Source organism: Zophobas morio, unplaced genomic scaffold, assembly GCF_036711695.1.
Source record: "Zophobas morio isolate AGI-343-1 ecotype UQ-CSIRO unplaced genomic scaffold, CSIRO_AGI_Zmor_V1 ptg000021l, whole genome shotgun sequence".
In the NCBI taxonomy this organism is placed as follows: Eukaryota; Metazoa; Arthropoda; class Insecta; order Coleoptera; family Tenebrionidae; genus Zophobas; species Zophobas morio.
Window position 1 is genome coordinate 2,179,531 of NW_026972126.1, and position 20,410 is coordinate 2,199,940.

The 20,410-nt window shown below is 31.8% G+C and overlaps 2 protein-coding genes across 3 annotated transcripts in view; both read left to right on the forward strand.

Moving 5' to 3' along the window:
• The first annotated feature begins 1,520 nt into the window (after positions 1–1,520).
• Positions 1,521–11,864, forward strand: LOC135132256 (protein quick-to-court). 2 transcript variants are annotated; one of them, XM_064060283.1, is made up of 8 exons: positions 1,521–1,891; positions 2,077–2,443; positions 2,537–2,763; positions 9,676–10,075; positions 10,129–10,509; positions 10,562–10,657; positions 10,800–10,889; positions 11,012–11,864. In XM_064060283.1, exons 2-8 carry the CDS (start codon positions 2,096–2,098, stop codon positions 11,207–11,209), a joined length of 1,740 nt encoding a protein of 579 aa, XP_063916353.1. In that variant the 5' UTR covers positions 1,521–1,891; positions 2,077–2,095; the 3' UTR covers positions 11,210–11,864. The 2 variants fall into 2 exon arrangements, with proteins under 2 accessions (XP_063916353.1, XP_063916354.1); XM_064060284.1 differs by lacking the exon at positions 10,800–10,889 and having other exon boundaries at positions 1,523–1,891.
• Positions 11,865–14,616: 2,752 nt separating this feature from the next.
• LOC135133164 (short-chain dehydrogenase/reductase family 16C member 6) overlaps positions 14,617–20,410 on the forward strand; it is a 97,780-nt gene continuing 91,986 nt past the window's right edge. The window contains exon 1 of the mRNA XM_064061457.1: positions 14,617–14,638. The gene's annotated coding sequence lies outside the window, so the exon portion shown is untranslated. The remainder of the gene's footprint in view (positions 14,639–20,410) is intronic.

Sequence of the window (20,410 nt, forward strand, 5' to 3'; positions counted from 1 at the left end):
AAGTTGCATTGTGGAAAATATTAAGAAGCTATTTTTTTCACATTGTACAAAAAGTAATTCCCACAATATAACGTGAAAAGTGAGGGGACATAATCTCAACGATTGAAGCTGGTTAATATACCCGTTTATCAAGTGGGAGACGTTCAGGTTGTGACATTTTTCCTCACTTCTGCACCACATTACTAAAAATTACTGGTTGAGTAAACCATCACTTTTGATCTTACAATTTCATTAAATGTAGATGCAGTCGTGGGCCTTTTAAAGTCATACACAGTTTTTTGAACGCATCCTACGAAAATTAAAAAAAATGTAATGTGTATTAATTAATATACCTAATGGTTTTATTCTATCACGTCGACGGCAACGTCATTTTTTGACAAAACAGTGTCGGGACTGAGCAATCGTGCCTCTATTAAAAAGTATTAATAACCTCGACAAAAAACTGTTCAACGAGCAAAACGAAAATTTGAAGAAATAGGGACGGCTAAGAAAACAGGCTGCTTTATCACTTGAGGTACTTCACTAAGTACGTAGTATCAATTTATTGTCATTTCAGGGCAAATACTATAAAGAAAACTTGTTTGTTGCAAAATTTTCGATCGGCTTTAATTTTTTTTTTGCACAGTTGTAGTTTGTATGAATTTTTGTAACAGACTTTGCACTTCACGACACTGACGTCTGTGACATTAAATGACGTTTTAGGAGCAATTTACAATGCTAAAATTGTACATATTGCACATGGTTTGTGATCAGAAATCGTGTACCTAATTTAGTTTTAAATTCTAAATAAATTCGGTCTTCATTTTTTGTTTGTTTATATATTTTTCACTTAAATAAACGTAAAATGAGCACACGAATATTAGCAGATGTAAATTCTCTATTGATAATTTAACTAATGAATCTAATGATATATATATGGAAATTTTCTTTTCAAGTTTTGTACTTTAGTCGGTGGCGTATCTAGTTTTTAGAGAATATTTGTTGGAAATAATGAATTTCATTGACAAAAGCAATGATTTTAGCAATTACCTAAGCCTTCACACAGATTATTATTATTAAAGAGATTAATCAATACTCATAATCACAACGATTATTAAATTTTGAAAGATTAAGAACGCTTTATTTATATGGAATGGTGCATTGTTTTGGGTAAACACTAAACAGTTTACATATCTTCAAATTATGAAACGTCGAGAAAACATGAGTTAAGCTATTCATCAAGTGTATTGCAATAATTTACTATTTATTAGCATATGTTGAGGTGGTAAGAAAGCAAGTATATCTTCTGTGGTTATTAACGTTTTTAATGTTATATTTAGTTGTTAAAAATGTTATATCTCGCTTCATATTTGTTAAATGTTTAATATGTGTAGCGTTGCACATGTCGGAAAACTTTTTCTAGTAATTACGATGGCAATTAAAAATGAAACGAATGACTTTTGCTTAGCAACAATTTGTTAGACGTTAAATTATCTTACTAGTATAATGAATTTTTTTAAGAATATAGTTTTAGTGGAGCTAATATTTAGTATGCTCGCGGGACATTTCATTACGGTTTTGCCATTGTTTCTGGGTATAATTGTGTCGCGATTTTGCTTATCAGTAATTCAATGACAACGCGGTGATAAAACGATAATAAATAAATGATATACAACCAACACAACGTTCTCTAGCCACGCGGTCATTTCCATGCCAGCGACTACAAGACATTTTCTAATGGTTTATTATTACGTTATTCAACGTAAGTGGGGATAATATACCAACGGGAATGTTCCGTAATATTGTGTTGAAATTACAATTAACTTTCGACGTTCGAAAAGAAATCATAACAATATGGTGTCGGTAGTTAGTTCCTCGGAAAAAAATTCGGCACTAATGTAGTCTTGGTCAGGTGAGTACTAAATTCATTAATGTTTAAGCTGATAAGCTCTGTAGTGTTCAGTAATTTTGTTACCTCATATAAGATTTATATGTTGATTGTTAGTGATAGATTACGATGATTCATCATTGTTATCACAATACAATGTTTATCTGATGTTATGTCGACAATCGAATGAATTTATCGAATTTTTGCAGTTTCCGAACTTAACCAAAGATGAGCGCGAACCTCTTTCCCATGATGTCTAAGCCCAAAGATTCCCGGATTCCGGTGCCCCTCTCCCCCGCACCTCTTCGCCGCTCCGGAAGCCTGCGACTCCGGGGCGAGAGTCTAGTGCCGAACCACCTTAGTCCGTCCACGAACCAGACTGCCAGGCTTCAGCAGGACAATAAAAGCGCCCTCCTGAAACGAGGGAACTCCTTCATGGAGAGGGGAGAGAGGCATGTCCGACATGGCGTTTCTGCAGCGGCTGCGAAATCCCGAAATATCGACACGACGGACTCCCTCAACCGCAAAGCCCTTAAAGGGGCAGCGCCTCAGTCGCCCTCTCGAATAAGGAGTCTGGTGAGTGCCTGGGATATCGTTTTAAAAAAGGGAATCAGTATTGATTGGTTGCCGGTTCGTGTTGCTCTGGGTAATAATTTACGAGTGTTGCAGTCCTTGTCGCTGTCCACGACTCGGCTGAGCGCCCCTCGGTCGCCCTCTGCACTGACCTCCTCGCCGAAGACACCGCCGACTTCTCCGGATGTCAAGAACCGTTCCGGTGCGAATATAGACTGGGATACTGAGAGTATTACGAGTATAACTAGTTTAACAAGTGTGGGTTCATGTGATCACGCGAGTGTGGCACGGAATGGCACCACATTCTCCGGGAGAAGCATGAAGTAAGTTGAGAAGAAATTTGTTATTTTAGCACGTAGGGTAGAGTAGTAACAAAATCTATACATTTAAAGAAGTGTACTTTTTATGTTTATACGTGTAGTAATGTTTTTACCAGACGATACATAGGTTATCTTAGCACTGTGGCACGCGTTGAAATGGACAGTTTTTTACCTTTGGAATTTAAAATATGTAGAATTAATATTCTACACAACCTACAAACTGGTCGAATGTAATTCTAAGTTTCTCGAACTGCACATGCACGCCTGCGCAAACAACAGATATTTTACTTTGCGTTTTCCTTTCCGTAAGTTTGTCTGTTTGTCAATCTGAAGATGGTGAAACGTTTAACATATTTGATCAGTTGGTCTCCATAAAAAATGATGTTCATTAATCTGTGCCTTAATATTTTTTCACTTTTACGTTTACGAGTTCGAAGACACATATGTCAAACTTCTTCGAAATTTTGAAGTGATTTAGGGAATACAAAACATTAGTGAGTACTTATTTATTTATTGCATACAAAACTTTATGATATCTTTTTAAACAGTTATCAATTAATTTGTTATTGAAAAATATATCTCAACGTATGCACTTATGCTTGAACTTCAGTAGCATGATTTTGTTTGTCAGAATAGTGCGCACAAGTTATCTAAAAAATTAATCTAAGAATCGATTTATTTTATCGATTGTCTCAGAAACACTATAGTATTGTGTGTCGGAAAATATAGTGATCTTCCTCCGTGGCACTGTATACATGTATCAAAAGCAGCATATTTATTCGGTGTGTTTCGGAGATGAGGCTTCATTTTTAGACTTTCGTACACATGGTATTTAGAGTCCTGGGTAGTTATTTTATTAATATCTAACATTTTTGTGAAAAATTTCAAATATTTCTTGAAAAAAAAAAAAAAATCTGGTTCAATTGTTCATGCTAGAAAATAACTAACATTCCGCATAAGACATTACCAAAATTACGTTTATCATTTTCTACTCTTTTCCACAAAAAAGCGTAATGTCTGTATTAATTAATGATACATTTATTTAGACATTTTTTCCAGCAGCTTTGAGTCTGTGGACTGGACTACACGTCTAACCAATATATTGATTTCGGTCAAACATGTTGACGTTATCTCAAAGAATTAGTAAACAAATTTATTAATTGATATGCGTGTTGCTTGTGCTTCAAAGGTGAGGAAGCTAGGTTAATTATTTTACAGACTCTTTAAATTACGCTACCTTTTAAAAATAAAATTTTGCACTGTAACTCAATGGCTAACCCTAAAATTGATCGAACCAAATTTTTGCCAATGGGGAGTGAAAAAAAAATTAACTTATGGTATGACAAAGACTTTCAAATAAGAGTGTTTGGTTTGGGATGTGAAATATTGATGTATATCACTAAATCCTTGGCAGGCAATAAACTGTTACGAAACAGTTGTGAATAATTCACGAATTTTAATCATGGATATAGAAAGGGAAACAGGGGTAGATAACAATAACGATAAAGATAAAACATGAGTTCATTAAAAGCAAAACTGATGCGATCTAGGGCATAACAACAGAGATATTTCAATTGTTTAATTTATTTTTGTTGCATTTGAGTGTTTTGCGTGTCACTAGTTAGACACGCCTGTTATCGACAACCAAATAAATTGACGATTAATGAAATTAAAGGACATACAATTAAATTGACAATAAATTTTTTCTACTGCTATTGTATCATTTATACTGTTTTAATTTATGCTAAATTTTTGTACATGCGTGTTGTTTATTGTGCGTGAAGAAATCCCGGTTTTAATTGTATACAGGTAGGTATAAATGTTTCTGACGAGAAGAGAAAGAGAGGGGTGTTTGCATTAATTACTCAAATGTGTTATTTTATACCCATTTAAATAAATTAGGTTGTCTTAGTTTCTGAATTATGACTGTTAGTCTCCTAGTAGATTTCAATATAAATTCATTATTTCTTAAACATGAACCCAAGTTATTTTATTTTTATGTTTTTGCTTACTGAATCCGTTCGTGATTTTAGCATTTATTTGCACAGACGTAAGCTATAATGGTATTAACCTCCATTAAAGATAAACTATAATTCTGTCTAAATACAATAGATTTTTACCTCCGTGCCTTTATAGTTCAAATAAAATTGCAAAAAAAAAACATAATTGACTATTTTAATGTTAGTTTACAGCTTGTTTCGTGTATCAATGAATTCCAGTGCATTTAACACAATTTAACATATACGAGTAAGAAGTGAATATGCATTTCGAACATCTAATAATTAGTCACATCAACACTAGTTGAAAGTTGGAATAAAATCCATCAGTAAAACATTTTTAAGATACGATAACTTTTCATTTGGCACATTTACAATTAGTACATTACATTTTTTGGTTTTTGCTGAGAGAAATTGTTTCAGTAATTTTTCTACAGCTGACTACACTTGCATAAATTGGACAACGCCCAGAGACACCTTAACAGTCACATTTTGGTGAAACCAAAATGAATGTGTAATTTGAAAGCAGTAATAAGTTTTTTCTCGTTTCATTGAATTAGTGGTTTACCAAATGGTAATTTTAATCACCCTATTGATTACAAAGCAGCCTACGCCGATGGTTAGCTTTGTGTCAAATGTACGATTGTTGTAAAAAAATCATTGTATTCGTTTTACGAGCAAAATCAGGAATAAAAATACGAATATGTTTCATTGTTATGTGGTAAAAACAAAATATTAGACAATCATTTTAATTACATTCCCATTCAACTGAACAATGTGCAGCCAGAAAAATCAATGTCAATTACTCCTATATTTTTTAACACAAAGTTTTACTTTGATCCTTTTTTATTCAACAATTTTTTTTTGAAATGTCGTCATTAGGTTTTTGGGGAAGTTGATAGATAAATTTTCATTAACGATTGACGATGCTTACGATAACCTTAAAACATTTGCAATGTTTCAGAGCGTTCGGTTTTGCATTTTTTTTTTCAAAAATCTGGGTGTCTAGGATAATAGTATTAATTATGCAAATTTTTGAGATAACGTGTTTAAATTGTTGGTGGGGATGAACAGACAAATTTTGTTTGGCTTTTTTCCATCTGCACGATATTTCCAAAATCGACCTATTTTATATATGTTACATTTTATTGTTTTAAAGAATTAACTCTGGAATGGGATAAAAACTTAATTATGTTCAAGAAAATTAACGCAATATTTAAGAGAAAATGCTGAACGAAAACAATAGAGAATTAATTGAAGGAGAATTCAGAAGAACAACAGCGAAGCCGCGTAAATATTCATTTTCATATTTTATTCTAGTTTATATACCTTTTTTCCGCTTGCTTTACTGCCACGATTCGTCCTCTACATTCGAAGTTTTATTAAGAAATAAAACTGAATGAGATGCGTGTATCTATTAAAACATTTGCAGTTACGTATTATACAGAATTTTTTAAATCAAATTTTATAGATAAGTAATTAAAAACAGACGTCGATCGTTAAATCACCGGTAAAGAAACATTTACATATATAAAATACCATTAACCTGGCCATATTATGTTATAAATTTCTAAATAAATTAAACAGTATAGTTAATTAATATTTTATTGTCCTAAGTACACATAAAATGTCAAAGTACTCAGTTTGGTAGTTTCCGAGATTATCATTATAATAACTTTCAATAAATCGACAGAAGGAAATGGGAAATCCACATTTGCATAGTCCACGAAGTCCACGAACTGTGAAACTCCGAGGAACATAAATTTAGATCACTTATAATATTTCCCTTAGTGTCTTTCGGAAAATAAAAATGTACACTGAGTATTATTTAAAAATTAAAATATTCTCAAATTTTTCGGTTTATATTAATGCATCTGAAATTCGCGTCTTTTTTGCAGACTTGCTTTCAGAAATGTTATCACAAGTCATGCCGAACTGTACGCATTTTATTAGGAAGTCTACAAAAACTGGACTTAATGACATTTAGACGAGAGGACAAGAAGTTTCAACTTTTACTTTTAAACGTGCAGTGTTTGATCTTGTTTCGGTTCGACAGTTAGAGACATACATGTATTCGAAATATTAAGGACAAAATCAAAAACGGTTATGACATATATGCAGTATTTATCAGTACTTATTTATTTGTATGTAAAGTGTACTTTTTTACAAAAAATTCTCTAAGGTTGTTGTTCCACGCAAGTTAAATATTTTTTATAAATTTTATCTCTAACAGCAATAATTTGCAATTTATTTCAAAAATCATTTCATACCGTTAGCGAAAGTGCTCTCACCGTTTCTATCCACTCCCGGTAACTGTAATTATTGCTATCAGAGTCAGTTAAATTTAAAAAATTAGAAAGAGGAGATATCTACTTGCCGGTAACGGCATGAAGTGCATATTTTCTTCATTTGCATACTTATCACTTGCAAACTCAAGGTAATATTATGTTCTATTTTAATTGCAATTTTTTGAGAACTTGAAAACATACATAGAAGTGTAATATAGAAAGACAAATGGAACTTGTTATTAATTTTTAGAGTCTAATTTGATTTTTGTAAAAAATTGCAAAACGTGATCACAATGCGGTATGATGAAAACAGAATTTATAAATAATGAAGTTATAATTGTTATAAATTAACTAAAACACTTTCAAAGACAATAAATTACTACATTACAGCTATTGCATGTTTACACCTGTCCATGATCATTAATAATTATGAACGGTTAAAAATAATTGCACTTTCTATTTATCAGTTTTTGGATTTAGAACGGCCCTGCAAAAATAGCAGATAATAAATGTTCTAAAATGGCTTATTTAAACTAAATAAACTGCTATTTTTGCTTTCCGCAACGAAGTTACGGAAATATTGTAATTGGGTCCAATTGACCAGTTTTGCGGTTTGCACAAAACGAAATGGTTGGTCTCCCGTTTCCATCAATGATCATCTGTCTGTCGTCAGTCTGTTTGTGGTTTTATTTGATACGGAATTTCCGAAACTACTGGATCAATTGTTATGGAAATTTGGCTGTACTTTAAGTATAATTAGTTAATAACGTCATGGCAAAAAATTTGCAAAATAAGTAAACTATATTTAAATTATACAAAATAATATATTGCTCTACTAATTATTGTGATTAATTAATCTGTCCTAATTTTTTACCGTATATATCAAATTTTTGTAAAAAATTCAAAATTCTGCAAAAGCATTTTATAACTTGTGTTATAAGAAATTAATAAACTAATTGCGCAGAAATGTACAACATGGTTTAAGGTGATTAACAGCCACGAAGATCGCTAATCAAAATTCGTTTATCCGTGATTTATTAATCCACCCCTAGGTAGGTTTTTGGGAAAAAGTAAAAATTGTACAACAAAATTTTACAATTCAACTTAAAAATCAAGAAACCGATTCTTTTGTTTATTCCTCCTAAAAAGTTTTAGGAATTCACGTCAAAAATTTGTTAAGTAGCTCATCCTTCTATTATGTTTGTAATTTCGCCACATATTGCAGTTTTTGAATGTATTTATACAATTAATGAATACTCAGTTTAGTTTAGTATTTAAGCCAAAAACGAATTGCTTGCCGACTGAAATTTTTAAGACACAATGAAACTATCAGAAATAAAAGAAGTAAACAGACTGTATGCTTTTCTCTAAAAATCTATTTACATCAATTTATTCAAACACTTTTAAAAATGGGTACTATTTCAAAAATAGTCTGTTGTGTTCCTTGACTGAGGATTCTCTGTTATGCATTAGATATCCAAAAAATTGGTCTAAGGTTATTTGGATATAACTTTCCCCGTTCCTGAATATAGTCGAAAAATGATAAATTTTAATTTTGGGAATTTAGTTTTTTTATGATAAAGTTGAAATAAAGATATGTGTAGAATGTGAAAGTACAGGTAAAGAAGCATGCATGCTCTGCGTATGTTTCAAATGAGTTTTTCCACAACAAAATTTTGTGATGATCAACATTTTAGCAGCAATTTGAATAGGTACAATTTAATACTGTTAATATTATTTTCAAATTTTCGAAAAATGATGTATTTTTCTTGGTTTGATTATTGATATTTCGTCTACAAAGTGACCGCTCAACTCACCTCTCCGTGAACTATGTTTCTGGAATTTCATATTATGTATCAAAGAGCAAGAAATATTAAACAATAAAAATTCTAATAGTAATAAAAAAAATGAAGGTACAGAAGTATATTATTTTATAAAAATTAAATAACATTTATTGGGCAAAGTGTTGAGGTAACGTGATCAGATTGTTAGTGGGGATGATTACACAAACTTTGGTTGGCGTTTTACCATTTACGAGTACACGATATTCTTAACTTAAATATCTAAAATTTGATCACAATCAGTCTTATAGTTTCGGAGATTATCAGTCTAACAAAAATCGACACAGACCGACGAGACACAGACGAGAGACAAACCGACGACAGACAGACGGAAATGGGAGACCTATTTTTTCATACCGTAGGGATTATGAAACGTCGAGAAAATATGAAATTAGCAAATTCGCCGGATGGATTCTATTACAACACTTCCTTATCTTACGCTTGGTAAGTAAAAGTATATGAAGTTATTTATACCAAGGCCTTCATCCCTGTAACACTGCTACTGTTCAAAAGCAAGGAAAGTTCGATGTAAATGTGTAGTTGTTTAGTGTGCAACAAAATAAATTACTGACAACTATATAAAAGGTTTCTTGGTACACTCTTTAGAAAATTATATCACCTCCCTGTGCTTTTTTGATGTAGATTATAAATGTATAATATAGAGGACGTTAGTAAGTGACAAATGTATTTATTTCTCAAACCCAATGAAATCAACAGTACAAATATTCCATAATATGTGTATATTTTTTCCTCTAAGGATATTTTATTTCATAAATCGATTTTTTACAGATACGTTTTCCATTGTAATCAACACGCCGGCGCTACCGGGGAAGATTATCTAACACCAACACAACGAGTCCATCGGCAAGTAAAGAAACTTAAGCATCTTTTGCAACAGGCAAAGAAGGATCTTGACGAAAAGGATAGTGAAATTTTGAAACTAACCAAAGAAGTAGTAGAGTTGCGTCTGTATAAAGCGGCTCTTAACTCCCCGGAAGAGAAATCCAATTCTAGTGATGCTGTGACTGTGAGGGAAAACACTGATGAGCAAATGACACCAGATGTGGATACTGTGGATAAAAGTGTGTTACAAAATGAGATGACAAATTCTTATACGGATTCCGGCCATTTTGAAGACTATACGAATTCACCAATCAGTTCCAAAGACAATGAACTTTTAACAAGAAGCGTGAGTTTTGTTCCATTTTCATGACTGTTTCGATTTAGTTATTTCTGTTGTAGCCACTAAAACGAAAAGTGGAAGTAGCTGATAAGGCTATTAATGCAGCTTTGGGTGACAACAGCGAACATACAAATTTAATTGTAGAATACGAGAAGAGACTGCAAGAACTTGTGAAAACCCATGAGGAGGAATCTTATCAAATGAAACAAAAACACAACGATAAAGTTGAAGAACTTTTGCAGAGAATTACCGAAATTAATAAACGGTATTGGGAACTAGTTCCAGAACTAGATGTAGCTAAAGATAAAATTAAAGAACTGGAAAACCAGTTGGAAGATGCATGTCACAAACTTTCCCAACAAGAAGATAAACAAAAGCAAACGTACCTTGAAATGTATAACAAAGGTCAGGAGGCGGAGAGGTTAGAGCGTGAACACAGGGTATAAAAACGTGTTGGTGTTGGTTTTAGTTACCTATGGATCGATTTTGTAGGTGATGGAAATAGCAAGGCAAGGTCCTAGTAGAATATCTGTTCCAGAACTATTAGAAGAACTACAAGTAACAAAAAATGAATTGGAAAATATCAAGGTGAGTGCGTGTTGACCAATATATAATTTTTCGAATTACATATGGGTTTATTAACAATATAATTTTGTCATCTACTCGAGAAGTAGAGAAACAGGGAAGATATTAATTTTTAATATCTGCTAAATCACCGTGAATTTTTTAGGATTTAGAGTACGCCTCAACTTCTAACAACTTACAACCTTTACTTAGCGCTAAAGAGGCTCTTTCGTTGTGGGTACTTGGTGCTAGAAAGGTAATTGTACCAATACCCCAGAATTAGGCACTCTTTCTTGCATGGGTGGCATGTTGTAGATTGTAGCACTAGTTTTAGATTCCAAAAAACATGTCAATTTATTTACCAATTTTTTTTTTCAGGCTATGTATAGGCAGTTGATCGAAGCGAAAAACAAGAGCAAAATTGATCCAGAAATTACTCTGCAATTCCTCAAATCAGCCATTTACTATTTTTTGACTGATAAAGAAAACAGTCAAGGTCACCTAAAAGCTATTCAGAGCATTCTGGGCTTTACTCCCAACGAAATAACTAGCATAGATAAAGCTAGGCTATCCTAATTTGATAATTTTCATTTCGTAAAACTTGGTGCCTAAGATTACGTACTTCTTATATTATATTATAAAATATGTATCTGGCACTATTTTATTTGGGTGCACAATTATTTCTAGTTATATGTTGACGCACTTTTAGTATTAAAAAATGGTCCGGAGCTTATAAATAAGCGAAGAAAAGTGATATGTAGGTTAAAGAATTATTTTTTCAAACGTAATTGAGCAAACACCAAATTGTTAGAGGTGTGGAACCGCTTTATTATCGACATAATTTTTTTATGCTAGGTAGGTTCCTCTAAGACCTCAATGTTTTTGGTGTCGGTGTAGTGTATCGTGAAAGATTGCCTTTTTTCTGTGACGTGAGAAATTAGCGAAACTAAAATTTTGGTGTTATTATTTTTTCAAATGTTGCATTAAATCTGATATTAGCGAATATACTTAAATAGAAGCAATTACTTTACTCATGGGTCTCTATTGTTACCAAATAATATTCTAAAGTAAGGACTTCTGAAGGGACTGGTGCAATTTTGACGTAATCAAAGCATGTACCTAAATGCATTTATGCGTCTTTTTTTGTTATATAGACCGACTGTTATATTTATGATTTTATTTATTGGTGTTCAAACGTTGACAAATAAAGTAAATCATCTACTTCATGAAACGTGTGTTTTTTAACCTTCCAAGTTTTTTTTTAAGTTTTAGAACAATGAAATGATTTTGATATTGTGTAAATTTATGTTATGTGTAACTAATATATTTGATAACTTCTTTTTAGAATGTACAATTATGATAGATCAATTCAGGATACCTACATATTTAGTCGGCAGCGTATAAAATACATGAACAATATATTTTACACCAACAAAATTTCGTGGTGATATTGCTGTTTTATATACTAAATGAATTGTACAGAGTTTGTCGTTGCATATAATTTTTAAAACAAATTTTAGAAAAGATACTAGGCTATTAATAATATATTAATAGATAAATCAATAAATAATTGCAGATGGTACTATGACATATTTCTCTCATAGTCTTTTCTGATAAACTCTGTAATTTGTGGTATTCACAAAGAAAAGTGATTTCTAGATTCATAGTTACATTCTTATTCAGGGATATCAAAGATAACTTTCAACTGTGAAATTTTGTTTTTAAAACATTGAATTTTCTCAATATATGTTAAGTTTTGAGAAAATGTATTTTTTGGTTACGAGTTAAAGGATCTGGGTAAACAAATGGTCAACAAATTGTTGAAGCTCCGTTGTCGATTCTCTAAGTTATCAAGGAGCTGATTAGTGTGTTATAGCTTATAGCAAAATTCATCCACTTCAGAAGATTTGATTTCGGTTTTTTGTAGCTAGTTTGTAGTGTAGTAGAACATGTTGCACATTGTCTTTTTGTTCTTGCAATACTGTATTTGTTTAATTAATTTAGCGATTGGTTGATTATAAATAGGAAACTTCTGCACCAGATAAACCAGAACGCCTGGTAACACGCTCTATTTTTTATAAAGGTTACAATAATTAATATCAGAACACTTTGAACATTTTCCACACAAATTGCATAATTAGCCATGATTATTGTTGATAGTAATTTCCTATTTAAAAATTCTTGAAGTCGCTTACTGTGTTTGAAAATGAATTGACTTGATGTGTAAATTTGGAGGAACTATATACCGGGTGTCTGAATAATGGCGGATTAACTCTCCGCTACGCTTTTAACCATCAACTGGTGAGTATGGGAAAAATAGTAAAAAAAATCCTTCTCACATTTTGGTGGACTTACAATGATTTTAAAACTGGTTCTTTTGCTACGTTTAACAACTCAACAACTCATTCATTATCACAATAATTAATAATAACACTTTTAGTTAATATTTTTCTCGCCCATAATCATGTTTAATTACCATTTCAATTAGAATGCACAAAGATATGGCTGCGTTGTTTTTGTAATAATTTGATAAAACTCCATTTGACAACAATGTTTGCCTGATACATTGATTAAATACATATGTATTTAATCAATGCCTGATATAAAGCGAAGGTGGATTTCAGTCACCATCGTTACTAAGAAACCAGAAAGTAAGCCGGCGGTATTCACGCATTAGGTTTGTGCTTGTGCTGTGTTGCCAATTTTACTTTTATAAAATTACTTTTGTTTCGTAATCTACATCATAAAAAATTTTATTATTATTTTTTTGAGACTCTCGAAACTCCCGTATAAAACGTACTGAACAGTTAATCCGCCATTTTCCAGAGACGCGGTATATTTATACAAAAGATTTATCCTTGAATTTGTGTAATTTCTTTTGTTAATTAATTTATATTCTCTATAATACCAACCTCAGAAATTTGGTCGTTTGCATTTTAAAATAATTTTTAAAGCATATAAAGCCCTTCTGTATACGAGTTCAATAATAGACAAACGTACGAAACGCTTCATCCCTAATAAACAAGCCACAACAATTTTTTGTGCACCTATAACGACCTCTACATGTCTACCGACCTTATAGTAGTGTAATAATTCTTGTGTACCACTAATGAGATAAATATCTATTTTTCTTTAAATTTAATTAGTATCTTTTATTCTGATTTTAAATACAAATCTATGTTTGTAATTATTTTGTCATAATATTTTCATTTCAAGAATTTTTCTTAGTATGTTTGAAGTTTTTTGTTTTAAAGTATTTTTATTTTTTCTACAACATTACTGTGAATTAAAAAAAACCAGAGAAGTTTCTGAGATTATATGCCGTTTTTGATGAAAATATAAAAATTTAGTCGTTAGAGGCTATAGTGTTTACCTACATGAATTTTCAGTTGATCAAAATGTGCACATTTTTATATATCTTCCTTTTTAATTAGTTATATGTATATCCAAGCTTATGTCATATTTTTAAAACAGTTCGTTTCATTGATTTATGAATGACGGTAGGTTCAAAAAAAAAGGGGGTGATTATTTCCCATTTTTTGTAGTGGGGGCATATAACCTTAGAGAGAATCTGGAAGACTATACTTTGACTAATGGCAAAATTCGTTTTCTTGTGTCTACGTCACTTGGACACGGGAAATAAGCCGAATATTCGCACGTTATAATAGTCACTAATTATTATTATTAGTTTCCGTATGCAGATATTTCCGTTCTTCATATCGCTGTTGTATGATTTTAACTACTGCGAAGGAGTATCTCGATCACCATAGGATTATACTTTTTTTAGAAGTTTTTTATGCGAAATAATGTAAAAAAATCTTGCATAAATTAAAACAAATTATCTGGATATTTTTCTTTGCCTGTACAGGTTAAAATATCAACATACAAATGGGTAACCGCCTGGAAGATGGAGCCATTAGGTCTGAAACTAAAAGTTTATACAGAATATTATTACGTTTTAAAAGTGATCATGTAAACGCGCCAAAAAACTTTGTCTTCAGTTTCGTAAGTAATAGAGTTAAGGACACGAGTTCATTAACAAATGGTAAATGGTAGTAGAAATATATTTTTGTAAGTTTCCGCGTTTTTATGGTAGAATAATTTGTACTATTTATCTGATTTACTGTAGCTGCAGGTGTATTTACAAAAAACCAGTTGAAAGCACTTCCTAGGAATCTTTTACTACATTGTCTTTTTTTAATACTGGCCATAGGGATTTACGTCCCAAATAGTAGGAGGTACTTTAATATTTACATACATAATTAATATATTTACCGAAAACAATTTAAGGACGGAAATAAAATAAATAACTGGAAAGAATTAACTGTAGCCAAAATAGGAAAATAAATCAGTGAGTTTCACATCTTTCCGGTTTTGAACGATCAAGCGTAAATTGAAGTAAGTTTACCCGGCTTATGTTTGCAATTATTATGACTGGACAGGCACTTGCGGGCTTGTGTGCCAAAACTTTTTTCCGTACAGTAAAAAGTAGAATTCTACGGATCGGTGCTGCATTTATTCATATTTTAGCAACTCACTAACAGAAGGCAGCATCTCCCGGGTCGTTTTGTTCTGACTTTGACCAGGCAGATATTTTGCCTCCAGACGGCAACCTTAATGATTTTTATAGCAGGAATTTTCAAGTAAAATTTAGCAAAATATTAGACCAGTATTTTATAAATCAAAATCAGTTCATTTTATTGCACATAACAAAATTCATGGTAGTTGTTGTCAGGTGGTTAGGATTATCACGCTGGGTCATGGTCTCCCGGTCTAGCAATACGTAGCGAATTTACCTGTTTTTTACTTGCCGAGCGTAAGGTAAGTTTTATTACAATTCTGTAATTATTTTATTATGTATGATAAAATGAACTGAAACTGATTTATAAAATATTAATCAACTATTATTCTACCCAATGTCGACTGAAAATCCCTGCTAGAAAACTAACTAACACGAGTAACACGACCCAAAGTTTTTAGCAGGTAAATCCCTATACCCTGCGTGAAAAACAGACATTGTATGAGATTTATAGATTAATTGAATATTTTTGTGAATTATAATACCTAAGTATGTATTTTTGATTTTAGGAATTTATTTTTTTTTGATAACTCCTATAAATTAAAATAAAGGTATGTAGCTAATGCCAAAGTAAAGGTAAAGAAGAGTGCTGTATATATGTTTCACGTGAGTGTTTCCTATTACAAAATTTTGTAATGATACTTCATTAACATTTTTACAAGGACACATATATCAATTTCTTCTTATTATTTTTTATTAAATTTATTATTAATTAATTATTTTATTATTATTTATTAATTTGGGTAGGTTCAGTGTCCTACTAATAATAATATTACTGTATTCTCAAATTTTCGGCAAAATGGAATGCGTCGTTCGTAATCTATACTTATATAATAAAGCTGAAGCTTTTGTTTATTTGAACACGCATATCTCAGAAACTACTGGTTCAAATTCAAAAAATCTTTTTGTGTTGGATAGTCCATGTATCATATCTACATATAGGCTATATAACATCACTCTACGATCATTAGGAGCGAAGTAGCAATGAAAAATTCGGAAAAACGGGAAAATTATTCCTCCTTTGACAGCTTCCGTTGCTTACGCTGCTTAAACGGTTAAAGTTACATAAAAATCATGTATGACGAAATTGTTCCCCTCTAAAAGTTCTAAAGAAAAGTCCGCGACAGCATATGTCTATCTTTTAAGGTCGACTCAGTATAACCTTTTTTATGGTAATGAAATTTGTTCTAGAATAATAATGTATTATGTATAAAATTCTCGCGTCACAGTGTTTGTAACCAAACTTCTCCGAAATGGGTTGACCGATTTGTATGAAATTTTTTATGTATATTCGGTAGGTCTGACAATAAGTTGTAAACTATTTTTTAAACCCCTAAGTGATAAGGGTGGCCCACCCTAAAAAATGTTTGTCTATTTTTTAGACAAATTTTTTTATTTTTATTTTTTAAAGATTTGGCATCAAAAAATACACATAACCCTAAATTTTCACCTTTCTACCACCAACCCCCATTTTTTAATCGTCTATAAAATAAAAATCAATTGTTCCTGTTAGTCTCGCTAAGACTCAAAAACGGCTTGACCGATTTGAAGATTTTTTTTATATTACGGGGATGGTTTATACATAAAAAATAAGGATAACTTAAAAGAACAGTTAAAAAATAAAAAAATTCTAAAAATTTTGAATAACTGACGTGTCATACAAAAATAATTCTTCCGTGCGATTTTGAAAAGTATATTGCATTTCAAATCGTTCTTTGTTTTTTTGTAAAAAAAAGGCGTTTATTTTAAGAAAAGTCTTGGTTAAAGTGAATTTAATTACACATTGCGAAAGTTTCTTATTCATTTTGATCTGCCATTCTTTTTACCTATATTCACTTTGTTGGTTTCGACAAAACCTCAAACTTTACCGTTATTCGAGGATTTAATTTGAAGTTTTCAATATTTTAAAATTCTCAAGATAAAATTTACAGATTTGATTGCTACTTCATTATTACTCTTATATACCTGAGCATCTACTCTATGTACTGAGTACCTACTTGGAAACATTGTATCTCCCCGGACACAAACTGAACATCTACGCGTTTTGTGAGCATTTAATCTAGAAATGAGCATCGGCGTGGCAAATAACTGAGCTGTCTGTAAAGCAGCTTAGAAAACCAGTAGGATCGTTGTAAGAGTGAATTTTAACTAAACATGGTGACTTTCATGAACGTGGAACGTCGTCAAAACGTGCATTCAGTTTGAAAAACACATTAGGAGCAGGAATATCGAAAACTTTTCATTTTATTTATGCATAAATTATGCAGTGCGTTTTTTCTAACACTGGCCATAGAGATTCCCATCTCAAGGTGTCTACCCCATGCTAACTTATATTTTGGTGACTCGATTTTTGCCTTGATGGTTGAACACTGTCACTGTTGTCCTTTTTTGTTGTATCGAGATGCTACTTGAGCATCAACTGTTACCTACTGAAGTATTAATATCATCTAGAAAAACTAGAAATATTTTGATTTGATATTCGAGTAGATACTTCGTATTTCGAGTATGAGCATCTACTGAGTTTTATTTATATCAACCATTGTCAAAAAATTGATCGAACGTTGTTTCGACAGAACTTCCTTCGCACAAAAATTATAATGAAACCTATTCAGCATTTTCGAGTTGAGTCTGTTCTTCACACAATTTTGTGATGACCTAATCAACATTTACTATCAACACGTATACCACCTTGGATTGGTGCAGTGTAATACTAAAAATAATTGTATTGTATTCCCAAAATTATCTGCGAAATCTTCCATCAATTTTTTGGGGGGAATAAATAAATATTCTTAACAATTTACCATGCTTACAATAACTTTAAAACGTCTGCAAGATCTCAAAGTATTCATTTTTGCAACTCTTGAGTTATTCACTAAAATAAATTAACTGATCCATATATTTTTTTGAGTCACTGTAAAAGCAAATCTAAAAAATATGAATGCAATGATAAATTACGAAAATATACTGATGATGTTTTCCACATTTTAGATAGGATTTTATTCGGCAAAATCTTGAGCTGACGTCTTCAAGTTTTTGGCCTTGATAAACAGATATATTTTGATTGAAAACCTACCATGTCAAACAGTAACTTCAAAACGTCTGCAATATTTCAAAATTCAGTTTTGCAATTCTTGATTCAATCAATAAAATAAATTGACTCAGTGATTAATTTTTTTGAGACACCCCCTATAAGCAAAACTAAAAAATTAGAATGGAATGATAAATCACAAGTATAGTCTCATCCTATTTTGGACATTTTAGATAGGATTCATTTGGCAAAATTTTGGGCTGACGTCATCAATTTTTTGGAGGGGATAAGTAAATATATTTTGAATAATAGTATATTATTAACTAAGGTTGTGAAGACAGACATTCTAGACCGAGCGCAAATTAGAACCTGAGACGCGCAGCGTCGAGGGCTCTAAAGCGCGAGGTCTAGAATTGGCTTCACAAACGTGGTTAATATACTATTTTTTCCACTAGTAGCCCATTTGAGGTTTGCGAATTTTCAAAATGTTTTTTCTGAAGTGCATCAATAAAAATGTGTACTCACGTCATTTTAGTAAGCTTTGGAATTTTATTATTTTTTGACAATCCAGAAATGGTCCAGAACGTTTGTTTTAATTTCCTCCATATTTCCCGTTTTTAATAAATTTTTGTGTGAAAAATGTTGTAAAGTGAACCATCATGTACCCCTCCTCATTCCGTCGTACTTACGCGACCGCGACAAATTTGGCTGAAAAAGGTATGGACCTTTTATCGTTAAAGCGACACGGGGAATGGAAATCCTCCAGCATAGCAGAAGGATACAAAGACGGCTCGATCTTCAATAAAAAAAAAATCGCCGAAATCGTCCAAAGCTCATCTACGGCAAATTAAGTCAAACCAAATCGGAACCATGATTCAGTTTCAGTCCCGTAAACTTCATTTTCACTCCCATCAACTTCATCAACTTTGTTTCACCAATTTATCCTCAATTTATAATCAATTCAGGGTTTGGAAATCATTCCAGGGCATAATTTAAAAGCAAATTTTCCAAAATGATCGTTTTCAGGTTATGTCTCAGTTTTTCTGACAGTTGTGGACAGTTGTCACATTAGGTGGCCAACTTCACGTTTACATTATTGACCAAGGTTCACAATTTTCCAAATTACAGACCTCTAGACAAGTCGACAATTAGCCATTGTAATGCTACTAGTGGAAAAAAATTTATTATGCTTATCATATGTTTAAAACATCTGCAAGATTTCAAAGCATTCGATTTTGCAGATTCAAAATTAAATTGTAGGTGAAACGAAGTTCACGGGGTCAGCTAGTTTAATCAATAAAATAAATTGACCCATTCATTATTTTTGCCGTTAAATTCACTTCTTACTGTGCGATCCCAACTAATTTTTGTTTTGAGTTTTCAAGGAATGGAGATGAAATGTAAATGTAAATGCAATAGGGCTTCTTGGGTAAGTTCAGAATAGTTGTTGTTGTTTCGGTAGGATACACACTGAATTAATAATTCAGGCAAGATTTTTATCATTACGAACACTAATTAAGTCCAAGTAATGATATGCATTGCTTAAATTATTATTAGAATAACTTTCCAGATCCTAGAATTACACCATACAAATAATAATTAAAATTATTGTTAGGTTTGTATACTGTTTTATCGACACAGAATCAAGAAAAGGAATTGTAAAATTATGGAAAGTAAAAAAATTATGCTATTTACTATGAAATTTTAATATATAAAAATTATATTTTAATACGAATTTATAGATGCGGAATCACACAAATTATATGAAACATTATTTAATATATATGTATAAACTTCTTAGGAATGCGGTAGATTTTTGATAAGTGACAACACCGCCGAGGATTCTTCCATATAAAATGCATTGCTTAGGGGTTTTCGACGCTGCCAACCTAAAGTGCAAATCCACTCGCTCGCAGCAACATTAATATATGTATTTATTAGGGATGTACCGACTGTAGGTCTGGCCGACTAACCGACTAGCCGATTGTTCGGCCAGTAAAAGCCGACTAGTCGGCCGACTGTTCGGCTTTGCTAAAATCGGTTTATAAATGCGACAGGCAGTCTATTTTTTTTCCATTTCTTTGACTACCTTAAAAAATTGTTTTATTTTAATAAAAGGAATAACTAAAGTTTCTTTGTTTTCCAAAAAATGTATTAAATTTGTTTGGAT

Coding starts and splice junctions, on each gene's coding strand:
- LOC135132256 (XM_064060283.1), top strand. CDS start 2,096: ATGAGCGCGAACCTCTTTCCCATGATGTCTAAGCCCAAAGATTCCCGG. Junction 2,764..9,675: donor TTCTCCGGGAGAAGCATGAA/GTAAGTTGAGAA, acceptor GATTTTTTACAG/ATACGTTTTCCATTGTAATC. Junction 10,890..11,011: donor GGGTACTTGGTGCTAGAAAG/GTAATTGTACCA, acceptor TTTTTTTTTCAG/GCTATGTATAGGCAGTTGAT.